The 22,581-nt window shown below is 45.4% G+C and overlaps 1 protein-coding gene across 1 annotated transcript in view; it reads left to right on the top strand.

Annotated features, from left to right (window-relative positions):
* The window catches only part of LOC144692936 (acetyl-coenzyme A synthetase 2-like, mitochondrial), a 66,027-nt gene that overhangs the window by 11,950 nt on the left and 31,496 nt on the right, over window positions 1-22,581 (top strand). Inside the window, exons 4-6 of the mRNA XM_078562100.1 lie at window positions 3,631-3,806; window positions 5,103-5,255; window positions 21,951-22,098. Coding sequence (XP_078418226.1) covers window positions 3,631-3,806; window positions 5,103-5,255; window positions 21,951-22,098 — 477 coding nt within the window. The remainder of the gene's footprint in view (window positions 1-3,630; window positions 3,807-5,102; window positions 5,256-21,950; window positions 22,099-22,581) is intronic.

Consider the following 22,581-nt stretch of genomic DNA (forward strand, 5'->3'; position numbering starts at 1 on the left):
TAATGCTCCTTGACATGTCCCAGCTCATGGGACACTGTCACATGAGGGGACATGTCTTAAAATATTTTCTTTCCTTTATTTAGCTTTTTAAAAACTTTAACCAACGGTTTGCACGCGCATGCGCTAGAGAACGCAGGCCCCGAATCAGGGAATCCCCTCACCCGCCCGCACAGGGAGCGCACAGCGCTTCCGGGTGTGCATCACGCTGGGCGGGCCCACGTAAAATAGCGGCACGGACCCAATCGGGGACGCCGATCAGGTTCGCGCCCGCTCCCGCCCACCCCCGCATAACCCCCCTGACTTCTGCCCATTATGTTTGCACCATTTGCCTCCAGCTCCGATCACAAAGGCAAAGAATTTAATGTTTTGTCCTTCCGTCATCACTCTGATCTGATTCTCAGGATGTTTGTGTTTGTTAATCTTCTCAGTTTAAGTGTTCTCTAATGATCTGTTGTTATCTTCATACCTAATAGTAACATCTACGACAGCAACGTCGCTACCTTTCTGAAATATTATATCGGGTTTCCAAAGAGTGCCGTCAGATGTTTGACATTTTTTGGCCCTACGTATGCCATATATCTGTATTTTGTCAATTTTTGTTTGAGAAGGTCAAGAATTTAATTGTCTGTGTATTCTAATGTTCTTAACAAATTTGCAGTTACCAGAAGCATGAGATGTTATTTCATTGGAAGAGTTGCACAAAAGGATTTGTGGATATGCAATCCAAAGTTCCTCTGCTCCTCCACACTTCTCAGGATCCTTCTGTTTATTGTTTATCCCTTGCCTTCTTTGTCCTCCCCAAACACATCACCTCACACTTCTCCTGGCTGAATGCCATTTGCCAACTTTCTGCCCACCTGACCAGTCCATTGATATCTTCCTGCAGTCTACAGCTTTCTTCCTCACTATTAATCACACTGCCAATTTCCATCTCGTTTGCAAACATCTTAATGATACCCCTTACATCTAAGTCTAAATCATTGATATATACAGTGAACAGCAAGTGATCCTGTACCGAGCCCTGTGGAACCCCACTCAAAATAACCTTCCAGCCATAAAAACGCCCATCGACCGTTAGTCTTCATTTCCTGCCATTGAGCCAATTTTGGATTCAACACGCCAGCTTCCCTTGGATCCCATGGGCTTTTAATTTACTGATCAGTCTGCCATGTGGCACCTTTTCAAAAACGTTGCTAAAATCCATATAGACTGCGTCAAACCTGATATCCTCGTCAACCTTCTTGTAACCTTGCAAAAAATTAATTCAAGTTAGTCAGAGAGGGCCTTCCCTTAACAAATTCAAGTTGACTCTCCTTATCTGTGCCTCACTAAATGATGAATTTTTTTCCAATAATTTGCCCATCATTGAAGTTAGGCTGACTGACCTGTAATTAATTGGGCTATCCATCCCTCCATGTTTTAAACTGCAGTACAATGTTAACAGTTCTCCAGCACTATACTTATAGCCAGAGAGGATTGGGAATTGATGGTTGGAGCCTCTGTTATTTCCTCTGTTGCATTCCTTAGCAGCCTTATTGACATCATTCTTGTTAGCACCATGGGACATCTTGCTACACTAAATGCGCTGCATAAATTTGTTGCTATTGTTTTTGACGTCTCAACCCCACACTTTTGAGCTCTTTTGATTTTCTCCCGCTTTCAAAAGCCTCCTTCAAACTCACCTCTTCATATGAACATACTAATTAGGATCAGGAGTGGGTTACCTGGTCCCTCGAGTCTGCTCTGCCACACAATAAGATCATGGCTGATCTGATTTTAACCTCAACTTCACATTCCTGCCAACCCCCAATAACCTTTCACCCCCTTGCTTATCAAGAATCCATCTACCTCTGCCTTAAAGATATTCAGGAATTCTGCCTTAACCACTTTTTGAGGAAGAGAATTCCAAAGTCTCACAGCCCTCTGAGAGAAAAAAAATTTCCTCAACGCTGTCCTAAATGGTGACCCCTTTTTTTAAACAGTGACCCTTAGTTCTAGATTCTCTCACAAGAGGAAACATCCTCTCCACATCTGCCCTGTCAAGTCCCCTCAGGATCTTATACGTTTCAATCAAGTTGCCTCCTACTCTTTTAAACTCCAATGGATACAAACCTAACCTGTCCAGCCTTTCCTCATAAGACAACCTGTCCATTCTAGGTATTAATCTAGTGAACCTTCTCCGAACTGCTTCTAATGCATTCACATCTTTCTTTAAATAAGGAGACCAGTACTGTACACAGTACTCCGTATGTGGTCTCACCAATGCCCTCCTACTCTTGTATTCAATTCCCCTCGCAATAAACGATAACATTCTATGAGCTTTGCTAATTACTTGCTGCACCTGCATACTAGCCTTTTGTAATTCATGCGCTAAGACACCCAGATCCCTCTGCATCTCAGAGCTCCGCAATCTCTCAGCGTTTAGATAATGTGCCACCTTTTAATTCATCCTGCAAAAATGGACAACCTCACATTTTCCCACATTATATTCCATTTGCCAGATCTTTACCCACTCACCTAACCTATCTACATCCTTTTTTTAACCTCCTTATGTCCTCTTCACAACTTACTTTCCTGCCTATCTTTGTGTCATCAGCAAATTTAGCAACCAAACCTTCGGTCCCTTCATCCAAATCATTTATATAAATGGTAAAGAGTTGAGGTCCCAACACTGACCCCTGTTCACATCATGCAAACCAGAAAATGATCAATTTATACCTACTCTCTGTTTCCTGTGAGCCAGCCAATCTTCTATCCAAGCCAATATGTTATCCCCTACACCATGAGCTTTTATTTTCCACAATCACCTTTGATGAGGCACTTTATCACATGCCTTCTGAAAATCTAAGTACAGTACATCTTCTGGTTCCCCTTTAGCCACAGCACCTGTTACTTCTTCAAAGAACTCCAATAAATTGGTTAAACATGATTTCCCTTTCACAAAACCATGCCTGATTACCTTGAATTTATTTAAGCGCCCTGCTATAATGTCTTTAATAATAACTTCTAACATTTTCCCTATGGAAGATGTTAAGCCAACTGGCCTGTAGTTTCCTGCTTTCTGTCTCTCTCCTTTGTTGAAGAAAGGAGTTACATTAGCTATTTTCCAATCTAACGGAACCTTCCCTAAATCTAGTGAATTTTGGAACATTAGAACCAATGCATCAACTATCTCACCAGTCACTCCTTTTAAAACCCTAGGATGAAATCCATCGGGACACGGTGACTTGCCAACCTGCAGCTCCAACAATTTGCTAAGCACCACTTCCTGGTGGTTTAATTTTCTTGACTTCCTTCCATTTCCTGATTTACAGCTATTTCTGGGATGTTACTTGTACCCTCTATAGTGAAGACCGATGCAAAATACCTGTTCAATTAATCTGCTATCTCCTTATTTTCCATTATTAACTCCCCAGACTCACTTTCTATAGGACCAACACTCACTTTGTTAAACTCTTTGTGTGTTTTTTTCATCAGCACCATCACTGGTCCATTCCAGAGGCCCACTCAGGCCTGACCTACACAATTGTGAATTACTTTGGAGTTTTTTTTGCTTAATTAAAGGTAGTATATAAGTGTAAGCTGCTTTTACTATGCAATCTCCTAACCGTCATGTTCTCATTCCTAAAGCACAGTCTGAAACCGTGATCACCACCAACCAGGCTCTGAGGGGTGGACGGGTCATCGAGTTGAAGAAAACTGTAGACCAAGCTGTGGAGCTGTGCCCTTCCATCAAACGCGTGCTTATTGCTATGAGAACAGACAACAAAGTCCCGATGTCAAATATTGATATCCCCCTGGAGGAGGTACAGTGACGGGATGATAAACTAAATTATATTTTTTATTTCTTTGCCACAGGTCTTTATATACTTAAATAGCACCTTTCATAGCCCCAGATGTCCCAAAGCACTTCAAAGCTACATTTGAAGTGTAGCATTCAGTTTGAGACAAGATAATCTGTTTTTTTCCCATACTGCCTTTTTTTTTCCTGTAGCGGTTTCGATACAGTTGAATGGCTTGCTAGGGCAGCTAAGAGTCAACCAACATTGTCACATGTAGGCCAGACCAGGTAAAAACATCAGAGTTCCTCCACTGAAGCATATTATGTACCCGATGAGTTTTTACAACAATCATGGTCACCATTACTGATGCCAGTATTTCCTTCCCAGATTTATTAATGAATTGAATTGAAATTCTCCCAGCCGCCGTGGTGGGATTTGAACTCATGCCCGCGGAGTGTCAGGCTAGGCCTCTGGATTACTGGTCGAGTAACATTACCACTATGCTACCTACTGTCCCACTGTACATCAATCTGAGGATAGGCGAGGCCTAGTTTTAATGTCTCATCTGAAAGGTGGCACCTCCAACTGTGCAGCACTCTTGTCAGTGGTGCACTGGATTTTGTGTTCAAGCCCCTGGCGTGTTCCGCTTTCACCTGAGTGATTTTTAAATTAGGCCCTGATGGTGGGAGTTTATAAAAATGCAAAGGCCTGGAGATGACACGGTGCAAATGCTACCATTGCATGAAATGTTTGCAATTTTAACAGGTGCTTAGTCGCAATAAATGGATCGACATGTCTGTTGAAATAGGAACCAAAGGAATTCGATGCTAATGTGTGAAAGAGTTATTATGCTAATACTCACACTGGAAAATACCAAGGCTGTGAGAGCATAAGGATTAGCTGTCCAATTCACCCACCCAGGTCTCCATAATGGGCTCAACCTGCACTATCTGTACCTGAAAAGGAACTGAGGAAAAGTTCCAAGGTATCAACCCTAAACTTTTTTTTACAACCCACACTGCGATCCATGGATTTACTCCCAGTCTCAACTAGACTGGGACCACAGTGTCCCACAGGACATTTGAGGAGCTTTGTTGTTGTTAATTCTTATAGCCTTCAATCCTCTACGGAGTCAGATGGTTTAACTTAATGAAGACAGTGTACAAGGAAGAGGGATCAAATTGGCCTTTTCACACCCTTACATTCCTGTGTTTGTGAAACTTAAACTAAAAAGTCAAAAGTTTCAAACAGAGTTTGGATGGTCTCTTTCTAGTCCTGTTTATTATATATTATATGGCTAAACAATGACTCATTTTCCAGGAAATGATGAAAGAAGAAGCAGTGTGTGATCCTGTTGCCATGGAGAGTGAGGATATGTTGTTCCTGTTGTACACATCGGGGAGCACTGGGAAGCCTAAGGGTGTGGTACACACACAGGCTGGGTATCTGTTGTACACATCCCTCACACACAAGGTAAGCAGCGGCAGAGTGAAGAGCAGCAGCTGCAAATGCAGGAAATCTGAAAACCAGGCAGAATATGTTGGAAACACATGGCAGGTCAAGCAGCTGTGTAAAGAGAAAAGGCAGCTTAATATTTAAGCTTTGTGTCCTTGACAAATGATAAATCATTCCTAGTCCATGTGGCCAAATCATTCTTTCGCTTCCTCCCTTAAAGCTTTAATATCAAATTACAACCTCTCATAGTTAAGTTAACAACCAGTTCAACATGCTAGACTTTGGCCCTGGTATTTATGAGCTCTGGTAACCCTGGACTGCACAGAATCAATAATCACAAGAACGAAAGCAAAGTACAGTGATGCTGGAAATCTGAAATAAAAACAGGAAACGCTGGGAATGCTCAGCAGTTCTGGCAGCATCTGTGGAGAGAGAGAGAAACCTCCACATAGGAAGAGTCATTGGAAAGAGTGGAACTTCCCGTGCACCATATCATTGCACCGACCCTGAAGGAACAGGGTCCCTCCCTCCGAGCACCCGGCCCCGGACCCTTCGGTAACTCCGGGACGCAAGGTCTGGTCGACCGGTCAACGGCATGTTAGACCATAAGACCATAAGACATAGGAGCAGAAATTAGGCCATTTGGCCCATCGAGTCTGCTCTGCCATTCAATCATGGCTGATAAGTTTCTCAACCCCATTCTCCTGCCTTCTCCCCGTAACCTTTGATCCCTTTACCAATCAAGAACCTATCTATCTCGGTTTTAAATGCACTCAATGACCTGGCCTCCACAGCCTTCTGTGGCAATGAATTCCATAGATTCACCACTCTCTGGCTAAAGAAGTTTCTCCTCATCTCTGTTCTAAAAGGTCTTCCCTTTACTCTGAGGCTGTGCTCTCGGGTCCTAGTCTCTCCTACTAATGGAAACATCTTCCCCACGTCCATTCTATCCAGACCTTTCAGTATTCTGTAGGTTTCAATCAGTTCCCCCCTCATCCTTCTAAACTCCATCGAGTATAGACCCAGAGTCCTCAAGCGTTCCTCATATGTTAAGCCTCTCAGGCTGACCTGAAATGTTCCGACATTTCAGGTCAGCCTGAAACATTGAACAGGATTTTCCTGCAGGCTTCAGGGCCAAATCAGGGTTCTGAGCCTACATGTGCTGGAAATGAGGCTGGAAGGGTGTAGGGTGGGCAGGGTGTAGGGGGGCAGGGTGTAGGATGGGCAGGGTGTAGGGGGGCAGGGTGTAGGGCGGGCAGGGTGTAGGGGGGCAGGGCGTAGGGCGGGCAGGGTGTAGGGCGGGCAGGGTGTAGGGGGGCAGGGTGTAGGGGGGCAGGGTGTAGGGGGGCAGGGTGTAGGGGGGGCAGGGTGTAGGGTGGGCAGGGTGTAGGGGTGCAGGGTGTAGGGGGGCAGGGTGCAGAGGGGCAGGGTGTAGGGTGGGCAGGGTATAGGGTGGGCAGGGTGTAGGGGGGCAGAGTGTTGGGGTGGCAAGGTGTGGGGGGGCAGGGTGTAGGGGGGCAGGGTGTAGGGGTGAAAGGGTGTAGGGGGGGCAGGGTGTAGGGGGGGCAGGGTGTAGGGGGGGCAGGGTGTAGGGGGGGCAGGGTGTAGGGGGGGCAGGGTGTAGGGGGGGCAGGGTGTAGGGGGGGCAGGGTGTAGGGGGTGCAGGGTGTAGGGGGGGAAGGGTGTAGGGTGGGCAGGTTGTAGGGTGGGCAGGGTGTTGGGGGCAGGGTGTTGGGGGGGCAGGGTGTAGGGTGGGCAGGGTGTTGGGGGCAGGGTGTAGGGGGGGCAGGGTGTAGGGGCCAGGGTGTAGGGTGGGCAGAGTGTAGGATGGCCATGGTGTGGGGCAAGCGGAGTGTAAGGCAGGCAGAGTACAGGGCAAGCTGGGTGCTGGGCGGGTCGGGTGCTGGGCGGGAGGGGCGCTGGGCGGGCTGGGCGCTGGGCGGGCTGGGTGCTGGGCGGGAGGGGCGCTGGGCGGGCTGGGTGCTGGGCGGGACGGGTGCTGGGCGGGACGGGTGCTGGGTGGGAGGGGTGCTGGGCGGGAAGGGTGCTGGGCGGGAGGGATGCTGGGAAGGAGGGGCGCTGGGCGGGAGGGGTGCTGGGCGGGAGGGGCGCTGGGCGGGAGGGGCGCTGGGCGGGAGGGGTGCTGGGCGGGAGGGGCGCTGGGCGGGAGGGGCGCTGGGCGGGAGGGGTGCTGGGCGGGAGGGGCGCTGGGCGGGAGGGGCGCTGGGCGGGAGGGGTGCTGGACGGGCTGGGTGCTGGGCGGGAGGGGTGTAAGATGGATGAAGTGTAATGTGGGCAGGTATAAAGGTATTTGAGATGATCTAAATGATGGGAATGGTTAATGTGCCATTGGTGAACCTGTAATCACATGATCTCAATTATGTGAAAAATGATATGAGAGGGGAGGTAGGAAACAATCCCGTCTTCAAGTTGCTTTTATGAGTGGTTATCCAGCAGTGACAAAATAAATTATGGAAAGATTCCTACATTCTTTTCTGGATTTGTAATATTGTCACTCAGGTAATGAACAAGACTTCGTATGTTCCCAGGGGCTGAGTTGTCTCTCTCTGCTTCGGTGCTCCAGAGTTAGATAGTCGGTAGTCTAGGATCTCTGCCAGGCTTTGGATCGGGGAGCTGGGAGGGGTGGTCGGGATTGGGGACGTGTGAGGAAGGTTCTTGAATCTAACGTTCTGAGTAACTGCAACAGATATGGGAAGCCCTTGTGTTCAGACTTGTGAATGGCTGTTAACCCTTTCAGCACTGAACTGGATGGCTGTTTTATCTGTGCTGGTGAAATGTGTTCGCTAGGAAAAAGCAGTAAAACTTGGAAATGGCTGGTATTGGTTCAAACTGGAATTCCATTTTAAGATATACCAGACTAGTTTGGACCAGTACCAGTCATTTCCCAAGTTTTACTGGATTTGTTTTACCTCTGTCGGTCAGTGTCAGTAATGTTATGATCTCACTGGTTGCTGACTGCAAAATAAACAATTTGTGATCACACAGAGGTGATGAGGAGGGTTGAGGAGGACAGGGAGTGATAATGTCCCAGAGGATTTCATTCCTGATTTTGGCCAGGATTATCTAGGACGTGGACAGAAGCTGTGCAGGATGGAGGAATTGAAAGAGGGTCTTCAGGAAAGATGGGCGCAGAACTAGGAGACAACAAGATGCTCCAGGACCTTATATAGAAAGTTACAAGCATGGGCCTGAAAAAAGAGGAGAAAGGATTTGCATTTCTTTTGCGACTTTCACAACCGCAGGAAGTCCCAAAGCATCTTATAATTAATGAAGGACTGTTGAAGTCTTGAGGCAAAGCGAGATTCCACAAGCAGCATTGAGGTAAATGTTCAGATTATCTGCTTTAGTGACACGGATTGAGCGAGAGTTATTAATCAGTAGATGAGGAATGCTCCAGCTTGGGACTGACATATGAGGAGAGATTGAGTCGGTTAGGATTATATTCACTGGAGTTCAGAAGAATGAGGGGGGATCTCATAGAAACCTATAAAATTCTAACAGGACTAGACAGGGTAGGTGCAGGAAGGATGTTCCCGATGGTGGGGGAGCCCAGAACCACGGGTCACAGTCTGAGGATACGGGGTAGACCATTTAGGGCTGAGATGAGGAGAAATTTCTTCACCCAGAGAGTGGTGAGCCTGTGGATTTCACTACCACAGAAAGTAGTTGAGGCCAAAACATTGTATGTTTTCAAGAAGGAGTTAGATATAGCTCTTGGGGCAAAAGGTGTAAAGGATATGGGGAGAAAGTAGGAGCAGACTATTGAGTTGGATGATCAGCCATGATCATAATGAATGGCGGAGCAGGCTCGAAGGGCCAAATGGCCTACTCCTGCTCCTATTTTCTATGTTTCTTCAATAGCACCATAGGCTCTTTTATGTCCACCCAGGAGGGGTCATGGTTTTAATGTCATATCCAAAAGGCTGCACCTCCAACAGTGCAGCATTCCCTCACTATTGCACAGGAAGTATAAGCTTAGATCTTGTGCTCAAGTCTCTGGAGTGGGACTTAAAGCTACAGTCTCCTGCCTTACTGGTTACAGCGCTACCCAGTGAGACAAAGCTGATGCACTTTCAAGTGCTAATAAATAACTGAGTTTTAAGTAAATATGAGTGAGGTTCAGCTTCACTACAATGAAAAGACCAGAAGGTTATTTATAGAAAGGAGAAGTTGTTTAATTTAATTATTCAGAATTTTGTCCACGCTTTTGGTGCTTTTCAGCCCGATTTCTGTTTATCCGGTAAAAGAAAAATACTGCCGAGGCTGGAAATCTGAAATAAAAACAGAAAGTTCTAGAAATACTCAGCAGGTACTAGCATGGATAGAAGATTGGCTGTCTGGCAGGAGGCAGAGAGTGGGGATAAGGGGGTCCTTCTCAGGATGGCGGCCGGTGACTAGTGGTGTTCCACAGGGGTCAGTGTTGGGACGACAACTTTTCACTTTATACATTAATGATCTAGACGAAGGAACTGAGGGCATCCTGGCTAAGTTTGCAGATGATACAAAGATAGGTGGAGAGACAGGTAGTATTGAGGAGGCGGGGAGGCTGCAGAAGGATTTAGACAGGTTAGGAGAATGGGCAAAGAAGTGGCAGATGGAATACAACGTGGGGAAGTGTGAGGTCATGCACTTTGGTAGGAAGAATAGAGGCATAGACTATTTTCTAAATGGGGAGAGAATTCAGAAATCTGGAGTGCAAAGGGACTTGGAAGTCCTAGTCCAGGATTCTCTTAAGGTTAACTTGCAGGTTGAGTTGGTAGTTAGGAAGGCAAATGCAATGTTGGCATTTATTTCGAGAGGACTAGAATATAAAAGCAGGGATGTGCTGCTGAGGCTTTATAAGGCTCTGGTCAGACCACATTTAGAATATTGTGAGCAATTTTGGGCCCCGTATCTCAGGAAGGATGTGCTGGCCCTGGAGAGGGTCCAGAGGAGGTTCACGAGAATGATCCCAGGAATGAAAGGCTTAACATATGAGGAACGTTTGAGGACTCTGGATCTATACTCGATGGAGTTTAGAAGGATGAGGGGCGATCTGATTGAAACTTATGGAATACTGAAATGCCTGGATAGAGTGGACGTGGGGAAGATGTTTCCATTAGTAGGAGAGACTAGGACCCGAGGGCACAGCCTCAGAGTAAAGGGAAGACCTTTGAACAGAGATGAGGAGAAACTTCTTTAGCCAGAGAGTGGTGAATCTATGGAATTCATTGCCACAGAAGGCTGTGGAGGCCAGGTTATTGAGTGTATTTAAGACCGAGATAGATAGGTTCTTGATTGGTAAAGGGATCAAAGGTTACGGGGAGAAGGCGGGAGAATGGGGTTGAGAAACTTATCAGCCATGATTGAATGGCGGAGCAGACTCGATGGGCCAAATGGCCTAATTTCTGCTCCTATGCCTTATGGTTTTATGGTCTTATAGTCTTATGGTTTGGCATAATCTGTGGAGAGAGAAACAGAGTTAATGTTTCGAGTCAAATATGACTTTTCTTCAGGAAGGTGTTCAGATTTCCAGCATCCGCAGTATTTTGCCTTTATTTTGGTGTTCCTGCTGGTTTAATGTGTCTGGGTTAATACATCGGGCGGAGCAATTGTAGAATTGTGTCACATTTAGGACATGATCATTTTGAAATTTGAGTGCAAGAAATTAAATCCGTCACCTATCACGTGCAGTGCTTGGGGGACGTTGTTAACAGTACATGGCTGTGATTTTTGCATGTGTATGGTGATTCCATCAAAAGGAATGAATTTCCTGAAGTTTGACCCAATTCATCCTCCATCGATTATCAGGACTCCTAACCACTACCAGTGTGCTGCAGTAAAACATGCATACACCATCAGATATTTAATATAATGTTAATAGTTGACCAAAGTGCAACTAAAGTTCAAAGTTTAGGAATGCTATCATTGCCTAGATAAATCTGGAATAAGTACTTATGACGTGAAATGATAAAATGTTTGGTTTGAAGAATGGAGAAACAAAATAACTTGTGTGACATGTTTCGCACTCACAAGGAGCCTGTTAATCTGTTTGTAGATTGCTGCGAATTGTCTGTTCAAAGGGGTGGGCAATTATTTGGCCACTTGATAACTTTTGGTGAGCTCTTGAGGGCCGCACGATTAAAACGAATTGTGTTGACAACAGCTACCATGTTATGGCATTGATTGTATTAAGAACCCTTCTTAGGTTAGTTAATTAGTTAGATTGGATTAGCAATCACAGCACCCCTCATCTAAATTATAATACTTATACGATACTCAATATGGAAATGCTGCATTTAAATTAGGAGTATTTTAATAGTGCTTGTAAGAAGCCAGGTATTTACTATTTTTTTCATTCTTTCACGGGATGTGGGTGTCGCTGGCTAGGCCAGCATTTATTGCCCTTCCCTAATTGCCCTTGAGAAGGTGGCTGTCTTGCTTGTTGTTTCTTTATTTAATGATGCACAAAGGCAGTCGACATTGTAGCTGAGCGCACTTTATTGATAATACATTTTCCTATCATGAACACATATCTGCAGTAACTGAATTCTATCGAGACAGGCTCCAACATGTGCTACCTGACCTTCAACCCCCAGGTCAGGTGACCCCGTATATAGTACAGAGTACCGTCACGTATCTCGTACTGGAGTCCACAGCCACAATCAGTTATTATCACCCCATTTCCTTTTTTAAAAAAAACTTTCATGCAACTCAAGTACACAAAGTCTCTTATCTATTCCTTCTCACTCTGTTTTGATCAGTCTGTTTTGTCTTTTAGTCATCTCCGTATCCCTGTAGTTTTTTCACAATTCTTCCACTGGATGTTCTGAATGGTGTCAGAGGTGATTTTGAAGGACAAGGGGCCTTCTCCAGCTCAGTGTCACTCTCACCCCTTGAGGACTCTCAGGTTGTGTCTGGTTATCTGTTGTTTTATTGGTGCACTCTGGTTTTTGATCTTCGTTACATTTTCTGGTTCAGAGCAGGGTTGTGTTTCATTTGTTTTCCGTAAGAATTTTCGGTGTCTCCTGCACTGTTGTCCGTTCGGAGTCTGCACGATGTAAGACATTGGTTCTCCTGTGATTCCTGTGACAACAGCAGGGTTCCAGATCCCTTCATGCTGAATCCTCACTGTCTCCCCTGTTCAGGTCAGGCAGAGATTGGGCTCCTTGGTCCAAGTACTGTTCCTGCTTCTGCTGTCTCAGTTTGAGCAGGTCCTGCACGCTGTAGCTCACTGGCCGTAGGAATAACAGTTCGGGTGCAGTTGGAAGCTTAGTTCTTAGTCTTCTCCCCATCAGGAGCTGTGCTGGAGATGATCCAATGCCCTCTAATGAAGTATTTCTGAAATCCAGCAGAGCCAGGTAGGGGTCTCTTCCCTCCGCCTTTACCTTCTTCAACAGGTGATTTAAGGTCTGCACAGTACGTTCCATCATTCCGTTGGATTGTGGGTATTTGGGACTTGACGTAGTGTGGCAAAACTCCCAGTGCCTGAGAACCATGGACCATTATCTGAGATGAGCACTTCAGGAATGCCGTGGTGAGCAAGAACTGATTTTAAATGATTTATTACGGTGATGCTCTTACTATCATTTCTCAGCAGCACAGACTCAAAATACTTTGAGTAATAATCTACTACTAATAGGTACTCACTGTTGTCAAATATGAACAAATCCACTCCAATTTTCTGCCAGGGCCTCTCTGGAACACTGTGTGGTTGAAGTGGTTATTTTTGTTGTGGCTTACTGCACTTTTGGTACACTGCACACGCATTCACCATCATTTCCCCGATTTGTGCTCCCATTCCAGGCCTCGAGCTCTTCTCATGCATATTTCTAAGCTGAGGTGACTTTCATGTATGGGCTGCAGCATTTCTTTCCTCAATGTTGCAGGAATTATGATCTTTTCTCCCTTGAAAAGTGTTCCCTCTGCTACATGAAGTTCCTCACGAAAGTTCCAGTATTCTTGTACAGCAGAAGGGGCTCCGCTCCGATGTGTGGGCCAGCCAGCTTGCACAATCTGCTGCAGTTTTCTCAGGGTGGCGTAGCTCTTGGTCGCTTCCCTGATCTCATCCAATTTGGTTACAACCACAGGTAAGTTCTTTGTCAGCATGTGAACCTGTGCTTCCGTTTCTTTATCCTCTTCCTCCGTGTTGGGTAGGTATGCATGTGACAGAGTATCTGCAGTGTACATTTCCTTGCCTGGTTTGTATTTATCTCTGACCTGGTACCTCTGCAGACGCATTAGTATTCTTTGGATTCTTGGTGGTGCACAGTTCAGGGGCTTTTTAAGCACAGCTTCCAAACGCTTATGATCAGACTCTACCTCCACGTCTTTGCCATAGACAAACTGGTGGATGCGTTCTAGGCCAAACACAATTGCTAGCATTTCTTTCTCTATTTGGGCATACCACTGCTGTGTTTCAGTCATTGCCTTTGAAGCATATGCCACTGGTGCCTCATTGTGCAGCTCCCAGGCCTTCTTTGAAGCATCCATTGAGATCTTGACAGGCTGACTGACATCGTGATACTTGAACACTGGTGCCTGGGTCAGTGTGCTCTTCAGACTGGTCAAAGCTTCCTGGTGACTTTGTTCCCAGTGTCATTCCACATCATTTTGTAGAAGTTCTCTGAGAGGTGCTGTCAGGTCTGAAATGTTCAGAATGAATTTCCCAAGATAGGTCACCATTTCCAAAAACCTCTCCAAGTCTTTCTTACATTCTGGGGGGGTGGCATGTTCACAACTGCTTCGATTTTACTCGGGTCCTGCTTCAATCCCTCACTTGTTAGCACATGTCCCAAGTACTTGATTTCATGAAGATCTATTTTGCACTTTTTCTTTTTCAACTTGAGGTTCCTCTCTCTAGCTCTGGCCGGCACCTGCCGCAGTCTGTGGTCGTGCTCTTCTCGTGAGGCTTCCCAGGCCAGCACATCATCAATATAGGATTTCACGCCCTCTAACCCTTCAAACAGCTGCTTCACTGTTCTGCGGAACATCTCCGGAGCTGAATTAATACCAGATGGTAAGTGTAAAAACCTGTATCGCCCATATGGTATGTTGAAGGTACAGAGATAGGAGCTGCGTTCTTCCAGTTGACCTGCTAGAAGCCTAAACTCACATCCAAGACTGAATAGTATTTAGCATCAACTAGCTCACATGTGATTTCTTGTTTAAGGTGCTGGAGGGGGTATGACCAAAGTGCAACTAAAGTTCAAAGTTTAGGAATGTTATCATTGCCTAGATAAATCTGGAATATGTACTTACGATGGGAAACGATAAAATGTTTGGTTTTAAGATTGGAGAAACAAAATAACTTGTGGGACATGTTTCGCACTCACAGAGAGCCTGTTGATCTGTATGTAGATCGCTGTGAATTGTCTTTACAAAGGGGTGGGCAATTATTTGGCGACTTGATAATCAAGCAGGCTGCTTTGTACTGGATGGTGTCTAGCTTCTTGAAACACTGTTGGAACCACACTCATCCAGGCAAGTGGAGAGTATTTCATCACACTCTTGACTAGCGTCTTGTAGATGGTGGACAGGCTTTGGAGAGTCAGGGGGTGAGTTATTGGTCTCAGAATTCCCAGCCTCTGATCTGCTGCTGTAGCCACAGTATTTATATGGCTAGTCGAGTTCAGTTTCTGGTCAGTGATAACCGCCAGGATGTTGACAGTGGGGCATTCAGTGATGGTAATGCCATTGAACGTCAAAGGGCGATGGTTAGATTTTTTTCTTGTTGGAGATCAGCATTGCTTGACAGTTGTGTGGTTCAAATGTTACTTGCCACTTATCAGCCCAAGCCTCAATGTTGTCCGAGTCTATATGGACACAGACTGTTTCAGTATCTGCGGAGTCATGAATGGTGCTGAACATTTTGCAATCATCAGCGAACATCCCCACTTCTGACCTTATGATATAGGGAAGGACATTGATGAAGCAGCTGAAGATGTTTGGGCCTAGGACACTACCCTGAGGAACTCCTGCAGTAATGGACTGAGATGATTGAGCTCCAGCAATTGCAACCATCTTTCTTTGTACTAGGTATGACTCCAATCAGTGGAGAGTTTTCCCCTTCATTCCCATTGAATCCTGATAATCTAGGGTTCCTTGATGCCACACTTGGTCAAATACTGCCTTGATGTCAAGGGCAGTCACTCTCACCTCGCCTCTTCAGTTCAGCTCTGTTGTCCATGTTTGGACCAAGGCTGTAATGAGGTCAGGAGCTGAGTGGCCCTGGCTGCTTGATAGCACTGTCAACAACACCTTCCATCGCTTTGCTGATGATCAAGAGTAGACTGATGGGGTGGTAATTGGCTGCGTTGGATTTGTCCTGTCTTTTGTGTATCGGACATACCTGGGCAATTTTCCACAATGCTGGGTAGATGCCCGTGTTGCAAGCTGAAACAGCTTGGCTAGGGGCGCGGCAACTCCTGGAGCACAAGTCTTCAGTACTATTGCTGAAATGTAGTCAGGGCCCATAGCCTTTGCAGCATTCAGTGCTTTTAGCCATTTCATGTTGTCACATTTTTGTGTTATAGATAGAGATTGAATAATTACTGATCAATAAATCATTGAAATCAGGACAGCAAAAATATTCACCAGTTAAATTGAAAATATTTCATAGGCACAGTTGCTGGTAAACTTTATAACCCACCTATATTATGTCTACTGACACTTAAATCAGTTCAGTTAAACACAAAGTCAGCAGAAATCAGGAGAAAATCAGAGGATTCCTTACATTTAGGATCTTCATGAACTCTATGTGTTGTTCTACGTGCTTTTGCCCTCCTCAAATGGCAGCTGCTCTCTGTTCCCACCTCGCAAAACACTTGCCTCTGGTCACCACTTTTTGATTTACCTTGTGCAGAGTAAAGGGTTAACTCTAATAATAGCTACTGAGCATGTGCGTAAGGAACTATGTCAATGTGATGTCACTCGTTGAGAGAAGATGACTGCGAGGCATCTTAGAGAGTAGCCCCAGCTGTGTCTTGATCTTACTTAACCTTTGTGAATAGTCCGTATGTAAACAAATTGTGTTTTCAACAAAAGATCCTTGCCTCTGGCAAGATCTTTTCTAGAGTAAGAAACTAACAAATTGTGAGATAAAGCCACGATAACAGACCTTGGGCCAGTGTTATCTTTATTAAAGGTCACTCTGTACAGATAAAAACAGACAATTTGTGTTCCTTCCCGTGGTCTCCGATTCTCGTTCCTCAGAATGTCTCCTGGACCCCCTGGATGGGGTTGGTATGGACGCAATGCAGCTTGAGGGAAGATGAAAAGCTGCCACAGGTTTGATGTGTCCAGGGGACAGGAGTTTGCCCACTGTTACTTTGCACTGATGTTGTAACAAGACGCAACTCTGATTTAGAATTTACGCTGGGTTGTGGCAGTCACAGTGGCACATGCTGATGAGGCCCTTCTGAAGAAAGGCCATTTGACTCGTCAAGAGCCAAAATACTGCAGATGCTGGAAATCTGAAATAATAACTGAAATAATGCTGGAAATACTCAGCACACACGGCCACATCTGTGGAGAGAGAAAATCAAAGGTCGTTGACCTCTCATCAGACCTTTCAACCAAAGGCCATCGACCTGAAAGGTTAACTCTGGTTCTCTCTCCACAGATGCCACCTGTCCTGCTGAATTTTCTCGATATCTTCTGTTTATATTTTGGCTTATCAATTGCTCTGGTTTCACCATATCAAACAATGGTTTGGCAAGAAGATTTTGTCTTGTTTTGAGCTCACGGCATACGAGATTGGAGCTTGAGGGCATCCAGGTATCGAGGGCAATTAGTGATGAATTGTGGCTGACTGTCAATTTCTGGCACCTGGGTTACCAGAACAGGACACAATATTCTCAATAGGGCCTAACCGAGACAAGGAAGCCTCCTCTACCAGGATGGAGAGATATCTCAACTTTATAGGCTAGGCTTACACCCAAAAATGATCATTTCTTTGAAGTAGCAGAGAATAACACTAGAAGTCTGACCACATCCCCTTGTCATTCAATAACATTACCATTATCGAATCTTATATCAACAACATCCTGGGGGCTACCATTGATCAGAAACTGAACTGGACCAGTCATATAAAACTCTGGCTACAAGAGCAGGTCATAGGCTGGAAATTATGCAGAGAGTAACTCACCTCCTGGCTCCCCAAAGCCTGTCCATCATCTACAAGGCACAGGTCAGGAGTGTGATGAAATACTCCCTGTTTTGCCTGGATAAGTAGGGCTCCAACAACACTCAAGAAGCTCGACACTATCCAGGATAAAACAGCCCACTTGATTGGCACCCACTACCTTAAATGCTCACTCCCTCCACCACCGATGCACAGTGGCAGCAGTGTGCACTGTCTACAAGATGTACTGCAGCAACTCACCAAGGCTCCTTCGACAGCACCTTCCAAACCCATAACCTTTGCTGCCTCTGGTGTCTGCAATACTCACCGTGTTCAGCAGAAAGAATGGACTCGCCGATGGAGGTGATTTGATGCTAAAATTTAATCAAGTTTCAGCTATTCATTTGCGGAAGAGCATCGTGGTTTGGAATGTTCCTTGGGGTAGATTTAGTCAGAAAACTGACAAATAACTGAGAAGTGAAGTACAGTCATAAGGTCGTCCACTGTTTAAAAATTGGTGGCCTCCCATTTGAGACTGAAACGAGGATACATTTCTTCTCTGAGGGTCATTAGTCTGTGGAATTCTCTTTCCCAGAGAGCAGTGGAGGTTGGGCCATTGAATATATTCAAGGCCGAGTTAGACCGGATTTTGCTCAACAAGACAATCAAGGGTTATGGGGGCGGACGGGAAAGTGGAGTTGAGGCCACAATCGGATCAGCCATGATCTTATTGAATGGTGAAGCAGCTTGAGGGACCACTTGGCCTACTCCTCCTGCTCTCAGTTCTTGTGTATCGTGTACTACACAGCAGATGAAATATTATCTGCTGGTTGTTCAGTACTTTGGACCATAATGAGCTGCAATTTACATTGCAGCTGCAGGCAGACCTGATGCCATAAGACTTCATGGGGTCTGGAGTTGATATTGAGGACTCCCAGGGCAACTCCATCCCGACTGTATGCCACTGTGCCACCAACTCTGGTTCTGTCCTGTCACTGGGACAGGACATAACCAGGGATAGTGATGGTGGTACCTGGGACATTGCTGTAAGGTATGATTCCATGATTATGACAATGCCAGACTGTTTCTTGACTTAGTATGTGGGACAGCTCTCCCAATTTTGACACAAGTGCCTAGATGTTAGTAAGGAGGACTTTGTACAGTCGACAGGGCTGAGTTTGCCATTGTCATTTCCGGTACCTATCGATGCTGGTCGTCTGTCCAGTTTCATTCCTTATCGACTTTTCTGTAGTGGTTTGATAAAAAAAACTGAGTGGTTTGCTAGGCCATTTCAGAGGGCAGCTAAGAGTCAACCACATTGCTGTGGGTCCAGAGACACATGTAGGCCGGACCAGGTAAGGGCAGCAGATTTCCTTCCCTAAAGGGCATTAGTAAATTTGATCAGTTTTTATAACAATGATTTCAAGGTCATCAGTCTGAGACTAGCTTTTAATTCCAGATTTATTAATTAAATTGAAATTCCACCAGCTGCCATGGTGGGATTTGAACCTGTGTCCCTAGACATTAGGTCTGGGCCTACTGGATTGCTAGTCCAGTGACATTACCAGCATGCCATCACCTCCCCATTATTCACCCTTGTTTTCAAATGCTTCTATGGCCTTGTCTGTCCATGTCTCTACAACCTCCTTCCATCCCACAGCTCTCTGAGATATCTGCACTCTTGACCTCATGAGCATCCCCAATTTTCATCGCTCCACCATTGGTGACTGTACTTTCAGATGCTTGGGCCCTGAGCTCTGGAATTTCCTCCTTTTCTCTCGTTGCCTCTCTTTCCTCCATTAAGACGCTCCTGAAAACCTTCCTCTTTGACCAAGGGCAGAATTTTACAGTCCCGTTTTGGCGGAGACGGGGCTGTTATAAATGCCAATGACGACAGCGGGAACGTAAAATCCCGCTGTCGTAAAATTCTGCCCCAAGTGTTTGGTCATTGGCCCTGATATCTCCATAAGTGCATCGGTGTCAAACTTTGCTTTATCTTGTCCTGTGAAGCACTTATTACATTAAAGGTGCTAGATGAATACAAGTTGTTATTGTTGAACTTGGGGGTGCAGGGCATAAGTTTGAAATTTGGCGATGACACAAAACTGGAAAATGTAATCATTTGTGAAGAAGTTAGTAATAGATGAAGTGGACATATGCTGCTGGAACGGGCCTCAAATGTCAAATTAAATTCAATAGAGAAAAGTGTGAGGTGGTACATTGTGGTAGGAAGAATGAGGAGAGACAATATATGATAAATGGTACAATTTTAAATACGCAAAGAGAGAGAGAGCTGGGAGTGTTTGTGTGCAATTCTTTGAAGATGGCAAGGCAGGTTAACAAAGCAGATAATAAGACATAGGGGTCCCAGGCTTCGTAAATCGAGGCTTAGAGCACAAAAGCCAGGAAGTTATGTTTTTTCTTATTATTTCATGGTTTGTGGGTGTCACTGGCTGGGCCAGCATTTATTGCCCAGCCCTAATTGCCCTTGAGAGCTGGTGGTGAGCCACCTCCTTGAACCGCTGCAGTCCATGTGGTGTAGTGCCTGCTGCCCTTGTTCTTCTGGGTGATCATGGGTTTGGAAGGTGCTGTTGAATGGGCCTTGGTGGAATGCTGCAGTGGATATTGCAGCAACAGTGATGGAGGGAGTGAATGTTTAAGGTGGAGGATGGGATGCCAATCGAGTGGGCTGCTTTGCCTTGGATGGTGGGGAATTCAGTGACAATAATGTCATTGAATGTCAAGGGGAGTTACTCAGATTCGCTCTTACTGGAGATGGGAATTATCTGCACTTGTGGGCATATCTGATGTTCAGGTCTTGCTGCATGCTGGCAGGAGCTGCGTCAGTATTTGTGGAGTTGCGAATGTTACCAAACACTGTTCATCAGCGAGTATCTGCACTTCAGACCTTATAATGGAAGGTAGGTCATTGAAGAAACAGCTGAAGATGGGCTGAGGAACTCCTGCATCAAAACCCTGGGGCTGAGATGATTGGTCTCCAACGACCACAACCATCTTCCTTTGTGTCAGGTATGACTCCAACCAGTAGACTCCTCCTGATTCCCATAGATTTGCATTTTGACAGGATTCCTTCACATGACATTCAGCCAAATGCTACCTTGATGTCAAAGGCAGTCACCCTCACCTCACCTTTTGAATTCAGCTCTTTGGTCCATGCTTGGACCAAGGCTGTAGTGAGATCTGGAAGTGAGTGATCCATGTAGAACCCAAACTAAGCATGAGTTATTGGTAAGTAAGTGCGACTTGATAGCACTTTGCTGATGATCGAGAGTAGACTGATGGGGTTGTAATTGGCTAGATCAGACATGTCCTGCTTTTTGTGGACAGGACATAACTGGGCAACTTTCCACATTGCTGGGTAGATGCCAATGTTGTAGCTGTTCTGAAACACTTGTCTTTAGTACTACAGTTAGTATGTTGTCGGGATCATAACCTTTGCTATATTCAACGCCTCCAGCCGTTTCTTGATATCATGTGGAGTGAATTGAATTGGCTGAAGATTGGCATCTGTGATGCTGGGGGCCTCCGGAGGAGGTTGAAATGGATCACCCACTCCGCACTTCTGGCTGAAGGTGCTTGAAAATGTATTTTGCACTGATGTGCTGGGTTCCACCATCAGGATGCAATGTTTGTGGGCCTCATCCACCTAGTAGTTGTGCATGATGGTCGACAATTAAACAACTGGACAGCAGAGCTTAGATCTGACCAGGCTTATATAAAACACTAGTGTGGCCCCACTTGTAGTATTGTGCCCAATTCTGCGCACTCCACTTTAGGGAGGACATGAAGGCCTCCAGGAGGGGCAGGAGAGATTTGCCAGAATGGTTTTGAGGATAAGGGATTACAGTTAGGCTAGTGGATTGGAAGAGCTGTGTTGCTGTCCTTAGAGAAGAGAAGGCTAAGAGGATATTTGATTGAGGTGTTAAAAATCATTTAAGGGTTTGGATAGAGTCAACAAGCTCTTTCCAATTGCTGAAGGGTGGATAATCAGAGGGCAGAGAGGTGACTTGAGGTGATTCAGCGGTGTCAATGCGAGGAAAATCTTTTTCATGCAGTGAGTGGTTAGGGTTTGGAATGCACTGCCTGATATGATGGATACAGATTCAGTAGTAACTTTCAAAAGGGAATTGGATAAACACTTGAAGAAGAAAGAATTGCAGGAGCACAGGGGAAGAGCGGGTGAGTGGGACTAACTGGATTGATCCTCGAATTGTTGGCGCAGACTCGATGGGCCAAATGGCCTCCTCCTGTGCTGTACCATTGTATGGTTCTATGGAATATATTTACAATACATCTCAGAGAAGGTGAAAGCAATTTGGAGTGTCTCCAAGCTCTTTGTGAGGAGAATACAAGCAAACAAAACCCAGCAATTTTTCTAAACCACAAAAGTTTGGGGAAGTTTTGTGGATTAGAAAAAAAAACTGTTCACGTTACAGGGGAAGATCAATCCCACAAAAAAAACCGATTGGGATAGTTTTAAAATCAGGTCAGCTATCAGCAGAATCTGTGATGATCTATAATGATCTGTGATTGTAATGTGACCTTACTTTGTCTTTCTCTCCCTCCAGTATGTGTTCGATTACCACGATGGCGATGTGTTTGGCTGTGTTGCGGACATTGGTTGGATCACTGGGCACAGCTATGTTGTGTATGGGCCTCTGTGCAATGGAGGAACCACAGTGCTGTTTGAGAGCACCCCTGTGTACCCGAACCCAGGTAATGACATCAAGAACTCACTCATTTTTGTGGCACTCAAGTACAGACATCTCAAAGCGCTCAGCTCCCTCCATCTCTTGTTTCAAGGGTACTGTATGTTACTGGACTAATCATCCAGTGAATATGAGTTCAAATCCCACCATGGCATTTAGATAAATTTAACTCCGTTTTTAAAATATGGAAATAAAAAGCTGGTATCAGTAAATGTGACCCTGATGTTGCCAGATTGTCATAAAAGTCTAATTAGTTCAGTAATGTTCTTTTAGGGAAGGAAACCTGCCGTACTTCCCTGGTTTGGTCTAGATGCGTCTAGATCAGTGTGGCTCACTCTTAGTGACTCGCTGTAGTGGCTAGCGTGTCCCTCAGCTGTATCAAACTGCAGCAGTGGTTCAAGAAGATGGTGGCCTTCCTTGGGGCATGAGGGATAGACAATAAGTGTCAGCCTTACTGGCGATGCCCAAATCCCTGAGAATGAATTTTTTA

This window comes from Cetorhinus maximus, chromosome 18, assembly GCF_964194155.1.
Source record: "Cetorhinus maximus chromosome 18, sCetMax3.hap1.1, whole genome shotgun sequence".
NCBI lineage: Eukaryota > Metazoa > Chordata > Chondrichthyes > Lamniformes > Cetorhinidae > Cetorhinus > Cetorhinus maximus.